This window comes from Aulonocara sp. 'chitande type north' Nkhata Bay, linkage group LG8, assembly GCF_057382095.1.
Source record: "Aulonocara sp. 'chitande type north' Nkhata Bay isolate Kocher_YH1m ecotype deep benthic linkage group LG8, A_spYH_male_GT1.1, whole genome shotgun sequence".
Taxonomy (NCBI): Eukaryota; Metazoa; Chordata; class Actinopteri; order Cichliformes; family Cichlidae; genus Aulonocara; species Aulonocara sp. 'chitande type north' Nkhata Bay.
This window is the reverse complement of record NC_141351.1, coordinates 7,939,696-7,948,875: the sequence shown is the minus strand read 5'-3', so window position 1 is coordinate 7,948,875 and position 9,180 is coordinate 7,939,696. Positions and strand designations below refer to the sequence as shown.

The 9,180-nt window shown below is 42.0% G+C and overlaps 1 protein-coding gene across 1 annotated transcript in view; it reads left to right on the top strand.

Annotated features, from left to right (window-relative positions):
• The first annotated feature begins 1,256 nt into the window (after nucleotides 1-1,256).
• The window catches only part of wipi1 (WD repeat domain, phosphoinositide interacting 1), a 15,616-nt gene continuing 7,692 nt past the window's right edge, over nucleotides 1,257-9,180 (top strand). Inside the window, exons 1-7 of the mRNA XM_086303142.1 lie at nucleotides 1,257-1,748; nucleotides 2,798-2,880; nucleotides 6,700-6,869; nucleotides 6,965-7,061; nucleotides 8,247-8,344; nucleotides 8,447-8,539; nucleotides 8,619-8,689. Of these exons, the coding sequence (XP_086159268.1) occupies nucleotides 1,672-1,748; nucleotides 2,798-2,880; nucleotides 6,700-6,869; nucleotides 6,965-7,061; nucleotides 8,247-8,344; nucleotides 8,447-8,539; nucleotides 8,619-8,689 (689 nt within the window). The 5' untranslated portion in view covers nucleotides 1,257-1,671. The remainder of the gene's footprint in view (nucleotides 1,749-2,797; nucleotides 2,881-6,699; nucleotides 6,870-6,964; nucleotides 7,062-8,246; nucleotides 8,345-8,446; nucleotides 8,540-8,618; nucleotides 8,690-9,180) is intronic.

The window sequence follows — 9,180 nt, the reverse complement described above, 5'->3', positions numbered from 1 at the left end:
GACAGTGACAAAAAAGACATGAGACTGAGCTTGATGTGGCAAAGGTGAAGATTTTCAGTGGGAGTGACCAAGATAACCTAAATTAAATGCTATTATATGCTGAACATGGAGGTGCTGCTGGGCAGGAAGAAAAGGAAAAGACTTCAGAGGAGGTTCATGGATGCAGTGAAGGAGAGCATACACAGGGTTGGTGTGACAGGACGCTAGGGATAAGGTACAATGGAGGGAAATTTATTTTATTTATTATTTATTTAACAAGATTACTGCATGAATACATTGCCCTGAAATAAAATCAGTGAAATGTTCATACATGTTTGGGTACTGACATCACTTTCAGGTCACATTTGTATATAGGGCTTTGGAGTTGAGGTCACGCAATGCATTGTGGATATAACCCTTATTTCAATGGAACCGTGTGTCACTTTAATGCGGTTTTTTTTAAAAATAAGAAATGTATTAATTAATAGGCTTCCTGTTTCTAAACTCTGTTGCTGTTTCTTTTGCAAGACTGGGCTATTTATTCACTATTTCAACATCAGTTAAGTATTTAAAAGTCTGAAACTGATGCCAAGTGTGCCACTGAATTTGAAAGCTATTGCTGTCAAAAAGAAAAAAAATCCCTTATTATCATATATTAAATTAAAGCAGGAAGTCTGCACTTCAACTTCATCTAGACGTGGCTCACAGAGCCAACAATAATGACTCAGTAATGTATTGCACATCCAAGTTTTTAATTTACATTTTTATTTTTGTAAGCATGACAAACGAACATAGACACGACATAGATGAACAGCCACCGCAAGTACGAACTGAAAGAGGAAAGACTTTCTTTGGGTCACAGTTTTAGCTTAATAGTAAAAGCTTTAAACTACTTAATCTTTTGTTTGTTTTTATGGTTAATTAGTTGTTTTAAAAACCTGAATTCACGTCAGTGCTTTAAACCGAAACTTTGAAATAGAAATATTTTCGTATACGAATAAATTAAAAATGTTCTTACATAAAAATATTTTTACATAGATATTATAGTAGTATATTTAATTTCATATTACTTTGTTTAAAAAAAAAAGTAAACTATTACCAAAAATTGCGTACTGTAATTTAAGCTGTTTGCGTGTCACTGGGTTTTCATCCAATCAAATCATCAAAACAATTCCTCATGACAAGACTGAAAGCAAAACTGGCCAATCACCAGTTTTTCCTCTTAAACAAGCCGCTCGGTTGATTGATAGCTGTTTGCTAAAACCATTCTTGGATTTTATCAACTTGACCAATAGAAAAGCCAGAGAGGCGTGCAGACGTATGGTTGGAAAGCCAATCACGATGTACCTCAGGGTGACGCATCCTCCCATCAGCTGTTTTTGTTTTCCTGTGTGGACACTGGAAGTTAATAACACAATAATAACAACGGGAGTGTAGCCTCTCCGAAGTAAAACGGTCGTCAGTGAGCTGTTCCTGTTTATCTTTGCTCCCGTTCCGGTTAGCCATAGCAGCTCACGCTCCTGTTTACGATGTGCACCATCTGAGCCAGCCTGCCCGGACATTCCTGTCCCCGAAGAGTGTGAGCGTGGCGCTTACAGTCGGGGAGCAGCAAAAGGGGAAGCGGGTTCCGGCGGTGATCGACCCGGGCCCAAGGCCTCCGACCTCTAGAGGAGGGGGAATTCAGCTGCTGGGATGGAGTCACCGGACTTATCCGACGACCCCGGAGTGCATCGAGGTTTCATCTGTGCCTCGTTTAACCAGGACACCACGTAAGCGACCTGCGAGCTGGGCCCTGCATGAACTCAATCTCCTTGATACACCTGACCGTTGCATAATTATTTTCAGCTGCATTTCTATAATGTGGTTTATTTTCTGATGGGACCTGCAAAGTGAGCGCATGCAAAATGAAGTAACCTTTTTGTGTGCACCATTTAAACTTCTAGACGAGAGTCCCATAGAGCTGGATATGAAGTAGGCCACTGTGTGGCCTATTGCACTTTTGAGTAGTCTTTTAGTATTATAACCAAACTTGTAGTAACACAGTTTAACAGTCTCTTGACAGTCTCTTGTTTACACTCCCAGTCAACGTGCAGTGCTATTTGTTAATAATGAAAATAAAGGAGCTTTAAGAAAAATCTGCTTTACAGTATCTCATACTGAACCAAGAATTCACAAACTCTTGATTTTAATGTGTGTCTCCTTAAACAAACAACTCCTTTGGGTATGCTTCAGGCTAAACAGCCAAATAAGCCTGCTGACCACAATGCTCCTCTCATCTCCAGCTGAGCTAGGAAGGCAGGCATCTTTATGGAAATTAACCGCTTTTAATGGTAATTGCTTTAAGGCTTTGTTGCCTAAGCATGATAATGACTCAGGTGCCAAAGACTTATGCACATAAACAGATGTTTGCCTGAAATTCTTTGTGGCAGGCTTAAGCTGCCCTAAGCCTAACAAAGTAGTTCTGTGATCTGATAACCATGTCCTAACCCTGTTGTCAGTTATGGTCATGCTACTATTGCATCATGGACAATGATGGGTTAGTTATCAGTAGAGCTGTAAGGAAGTCAACTGAGGCCACAGTGTATTATTTTCTTGCTTAGAAAGTAGCTATTACAGCATTGGTATCTATGATCCATTATAACCATTCGCAATGGTTTACAGTATTATACTAGTGACCATATGTGTGTGTTGGTGTATAATACTAAAGACATTATTTTTTTAAGGTATTCCAATGTATCCAACTTAAATTAAAGGCCGATGGTATACTATGTAACTACAGTGTTACTAAAAAAAGTATTTGGGTGTGCTTCCATTGTAGCTCTCTATCAGTGGGCACTAAGACCGGCTACCGGCTCTTCTCAGTCACAGCTGTGGACAAACTGGACTGCATCCATGAAGGGGGTAGGAGTGACACTGTTCTTCACTCTCTTTAATCAGCAAACAAACCAACCTGCATTCTGCCCCCTAAATATGACACGAGTACACAGTGACAGAGGTCTGCACAGCATAGTTTGAGCTGTGGTCATGTTCAACTTAATTTAGGCTGTTCAAGTCATGTTTAGTCTGATGTGCAAGGTAGGTAAACGCAGACGGAGGCACTTCTTTTTTTTTGTACCAAAAGGCTGCTGCGAAGACTGGCAGCAAGTCTGCTACAGGTCAAACCATTCTCACAGCTCACAAATAGATGGGATACTGTGAATGTACTATGAATGAATTTTGACATGAGGTACTTTCCATAACTTCTCTGAGTAGAAGTACAGGGAGTGCAGAATTATTAGGCAAATGAGTATTTTGTCCACATCATCCTCTTCATGCATGTTGTCTTACTCCAAGCTGTATAGGCTCGAAAGCCTACTACCAATTAAGCATATTAGGTGATGTGCATCTCTGTAATGAGAAGGGGTGTGGTCTAATGACATCAACACCCTATATCAGGTGTGCATAATTATTAGGCAACTTCCTTTCCTTTGGCAAAACGGGTCAAAAGAAAGACTTGACAGGCTCAGAAAAGTCAAAAATAGTGAGATATCTTGCAGAGGGATGCAGCAGTCTCAAAATTGCAGAGCTTCTGAAGCGTGATCATCAAACAATCAAGCGTTTCATTCAAGATAGCCAACAGGGTCGCAAGAAGCGTGTGGAAAAACCAAGGAGCAAAATAACTGTCCATGAACTGAGAAAAGTCAAGCGTGCAGCTGCCAAGATGCCACTTGGCACCAGTTTGGCCATATTTCAGAGCTGCAACATCACTGGAATGCCCAAAAGCACAAGGTGTGCAATACTCAGAGACATGGCCAAGGTAAGAAAGGCTGAAAGACGACCACCACTGAACAAGACACACAAGCTGAAACATCAAGACTGGGCCAAGAAATTCAAATTCAAATTCAAATTTTTATTTGTCACGTACACAGTCATACACAGTACGATATGTAGTGAAATGCTTGGACAACTGCTCGTGACCTAAAGAAAACAAAAAAGGAAAAGGCTATGAATAAGATAGGAAATAAATATGAAAAATTAAAAAGGGTAAATTTAACTAGGAAGGAATAAAATATAAATTAAGGTTAAAAATGAAATAACTGTACAACACAAATTAGAATGAAGGGTAAATTTAACTGGGAAGAATAAGATAAAATATATAAATTAAAGTTGAAAATAAAATAACTGTACAACAAAATACACAATATAGAACTATATAAGAATGTATGAAGAAATCTAAATATAAATAAATATATACACAATAACAGCAGCTGTACAAGTATTAACCGGAAATGAAGAATATAGTGACCAGTGTTGTGCAAAACCAAAGTCCAGAAAGTCCAGTGTGTGTGTAAGAACTGTATGTGTGGGTCAGTACTGTGTGGTGGTGTGATTGAGAGACCGTATCGCCTGCGGGAAGAAGCTCCTCCTCAGTCTCTCTGTGTTGGTCTTCAGGGAGCGGAATCGCTTTCCTGACCTCAGCAGAGAGAACAGTCTGTTGTTGGGATGGCTGAGGTCCTTCACGATCTTCCTGGCCTTGGTCCAGCACCGCCTGCTGTAGATTGAGTGCAGGTCAGGGAGCTCGGAGCGGATGGTGCGCTCAGCTGACCGCACAACCCTCTGTAGAGCTCGTCTGTCCTGCATGGTGCTGTTCCCGAACCAGGTTAAGATGTTTCCCGCCAGGATGCTCTCTATGGTGCACGAGTAAAAGTTCCTGAGCACCTTGGAGGGCAGTTGGAAGTCTCTCAAGCGTCTGAGGTGGTAGAGACGCTGTCGGGCCTTTTTCACCACGGTGTTGATGTGACAGGACCATGACAGGTCCTGCGTGATGTGAACTCCGAGGTATTTGAAGCTGTCCACTCTCTCCACTGGGCACTCGTTGATGACGGGGGTCTGGTAGTTCCTCTCCTGCTTAGTGCTGAAGTCCACTATCAGCTCCTTTGTCTTACTGACGTTTAGAAGGAGGTTGTTCCTCTGGCACCAGTTCTCCAGATTCCTAATCTCCTTCAGGTAGGCCGTCTCGTTGTTATCAGAGATCAGGCCCACCACGACGGTGTCGTCAGCAAACTTGATGATGGTGGTGGAGCTGGTAGTGGCCACACAGTCATATGTGTACAAAGAGTACAGCAGGGGGCTCAGAACACACCCCTGGGGGGCTCCAGTGCTGAGAGTGGTGGAGGCTGAGACATGTCCGCCCATCCTTACTGCCTGTGGTCTGCCAGTTAGGAAGTTGGAGATCCACTGACACATAGATGAGCTGAGTCCCAGATGCTCCAGCTTGGTGGTGAGTGTGGAGGGAATTATGGTGTTAAATGCAGAGCTGTAGTCTATGAAGAGCATTTTAACATAATTCCCCCTTCTAGTGTCCAAGTGAGTGAGTGATGTGTGGAGGAGATGAGAGATGGCATCGTCTGTGGAACGATTTGGACGATTTGAAATATCTCAAGACTGGTTTTTCTAAGGTTTTATGGACTGATGAAATGAGAGTGAGTCTTGATGGGCCAGATGGATGGGCCCGTGGCTGGATTGGTAAAGGGCGGAGAGCTCCAGTCCGACTCAGACGCCAGCAAGGTGGAGGTGGAGTACTGGTTTGGGCTGGTATCATCAAAGATGAGCTTGTGGGGCCTTTTCGGGTTGAGGATGGAGTCAAGCTCAACTCCCAGTCCTACTGCCAGTTTCTGGAAGACACCTTCTTCAAGCAGTGGTACAGGAAGAAGTCTGCATCCTTCAAGAAAAACATGATTTTCATGCAGGACAATGCTCCATCACACGCGTCCAAGTACTCCACAGCGTGGCTGGCAAGAAAGGGTATAAAAGAAGAAAAACTAATGACATGGCCTCCTTGTTCACCTGATCTGAACCCCATTGAGAACCTGTGGTCCATCATCAAATGTGAGATTTACAAGGAGGGAAAACAGTACACCTCTCTGAACAGTGTCTGGGAGGCTGTGGTTGCTGCTGCACGCAATGGGCGATCGTGGCTCAAGAGTTGGGAGTTCGCCTTGTAATCTGAAGGTTGCCGGTTCGAGCCCCGGCTTGGACAGTCTCAGTCGTTGTGTCCTTGGGCAAGACACTTCACCCGTTGCCTACTGGTGGTGGTCAGAGGGCCCGGTGGTGCCAGTGTTCGGCAGCCTCGCCTCTGTCAGTGCGCCCCAGGGTGGCTGTGGCTACAATGTAGCTTGCCATCACCAGTGTGTGAATGTGTGTGTGAATGGGTGGATGACTGGATATGTAAAGCGCTTTGGGGTCCTTAGGGACTAGTAAAGCACTATATAAATACAGGCCATGTTGATGGTGAACAGATCAAAACACTGACAGAATCCATGGATGGCAGGCTTTTGAGTGTCCTTGCAAAGAAAGGTGGCTATATTGGTCGCTGATTTGTTTTTGTTTTGTTTTTAAATGTCAGAAATGTATATTTGTGAATGTGGAGATGTTATATTGGTTTCACTGGTAAAAATAAATAATTGAAATGGGTATATATTTGTTTTTTGTTAAGTTGCCTAATAATTCTGCACAGTAATAGTCACCTGCACACACAGATATCCCCCTAAAATAGCTAAAACTAAAAACAAACTAAAAACTACTTCCAAAAACATTCAGCTTTGATATTAATGAGTTTTTTGGGTTCATTGAGAACATGGTTCAATAATAAAATTATTCCTCAAAAATACAACTTGCCTTATAATTCTGCACTCCCTGTAAGCAAGTATTCAAGAGATTCATCTGTTTTTCTTTCCCCAGTGGAGTGTCCAGATGTCTATATAGTGGAGCGACTGTTTTCCAGCAGCCTAGTGGTTGTGGTCAGTCTGTCCATGCCACGACGAATGAACGTCTATCACTTTAAGAAAGGCACGGAAATTTGTAACTACAGCTACTCCAACAACATCCTCTCTGTCAGGCTCAACAGACAGGTAAAGACAAGAGTGACAGCTTTGCATACCCCTTTATCATCCCAGTTTGTGCTGATAATTACATGTTCTTGTGCTCGTGTCTCTTTCAACATCAGCGGCTCGTGGTGTGTCTCGAAGAGTCGATCTACATCCACAATATCAAAGACATGAAGCTCCTTAAGACGCTGCTCAACACACCCACCAACCCCTCAGGTAGACTACAGCTTTTGGAAGAAATTAAAGCTTTGCCTGCTGAAACATGACAAAAAAAACCCCAAAACTCCCAACTGTTAGAGAGACAGCCTGATGCCCAGATGTTGCCAAGTTGTTCTGTGGGCTAGAAGACACTGAAGCATTAATAATAGTACAGCACCTTTAAAATCTCTTTAGAAAGTTTTTTAATGAAGGCAAAAGAAGGATGCTTAGAAGGTAAAGCCAGTCTGCAATCGCAAACAATAATAGATTAAAAAAAATAAGATATAATTGATACAAGGAAAAGGGGCATAGAACTGAATGCAAAATGTCAGTAGAAAAAGAACAAAAAGCAAAGTAATATCAAAAAGACAAACAGACACATCGCATAAAACCTGGTCTATAAAAACATGTTTTCAGAAAAGATCTAAGGGAAGTCAATGAAGCTGCGAGCCACAATAGCCGAGAGGCCCTGATGGCAGACACATGGTCACCTTAGAACAGCCAGAAAGGGCTCAGCTGAGATTTTAAGGTTGCCATACTGTTTATGAGGGCTGCATACAGTTCAGATGGGATCAGCATGTCTTTTACGTAGCCTGCCGGAGATTCCAGTTGGCTTTAAAGGTGATTAAGTGATTAAAGAGAGAGTTAGAAGTTACTGTGTGCAGAGAAAATAAATGCAGCTACAATTTGATTTGACATTATGCTATCCAATGCAATGAAATTTATGCATTTTGTGACACTTGAATAATATATGGGAATATTTGGGGGACTGTAAGGAAAAGTAGTATCATATACATGTGTGTTAGCTGTGTATTTAATCATGCAAGTGGAATTTACATTACTTTTTTGACTGGAAGCCACTGTGGATACATTTTCAATTTACAAAACAAGCAGACAGCAATCATAAAGTCAGCAAATGGACTCTGCTATATCAATACTGATTAAATGTGACAAGGCGCTTCAGTTCCTGTAACAGTGATAAGAATTTTGCATTTCATAGGCTTTCCAAAGCACTGTGTTTAAAAAAGCATGCAACAGTTGCTTGATCCAATGTATTCACAGGCCTAACACATTATTCTTTATAAGTAATAAGTCAGATTAGATAATGCATGTTAACTCCAATAGGCAAAAAAGCCAAATCAGTGATTATGAAAAGAAAAAAAAAAGATAAAATAGTAAATAATCCTCTTGTCTCCTTTATAGGTCTCTGTGCACTCTCCATCAACCATGGCAACTCCTTCCTGGCGTATCCTGGTAGCGCCACCATGGGAGAGATCACAGTCTATGATGCCAACAATCTGGTGAGGCAACAAAGGAAAGAAATGCAGCTGTTTTCATTTCACCTGGAAACCCCATGGGGGAAAAGAGCAGCCTTGTGTTAAAGAGCATTGTTGCCCCTTTAGAGCACTGTGACGCTGATCCAGGCCCATGACAGTCCCCTGGCAGCTCTCACATTCAACGCCTCCGGCACAAAGCTGGCTAGTGCTTCGGAGAAGGTGAGGGTTTGATTTCCTTTTTCACCTTCCTTCTCTTTTATTACACATCAGTCCCTCCTGACCACGCTATCCTCCACAGGGTACTGTCATCAGAGTTTTCAGCATCCCTGAAGGACAGAAGCTGTTTGAATTTCGCAGAGGCATGAAAAGGTTATTATTATTCTTTTCACGTAGTTTAGGCATTAAGTACTGACCAGCAGTCAGAATTGAAAAGAAAAAAAATCATTGAACAAACATGATTCATAATGTAGGAAAGAGGTTTAATAAATTTCTCGTGACATGAAGGTGAGCAGTGCAAATAAATCTGGTAATATTCACCACTTACATGTTTTGGTGAGTAAGATACTTTACTGCTCTTCCGCTCAACAGCCAATGATACATGGCTGTGAATGTGCTGAGCAGGTTCCAGTGTCAGTGACTGACTAACAGTAATGTGAGTGGTGGGGTCATGGAAACATTACACTGTAAGATAGCATGGAGGCTGTCATACACAGCGTTTCAACACTCACACTGCTGTGACCGGACTGTGTCCAAAGGTTTGCAGAGTCATTTCTTATCTCAGACAAAAATCCTTAAAGGCAAAGTCGTGCACGGGCTTTAATAATACATCACTGTAATGTTAGTTTTGGATTACTTAAAAG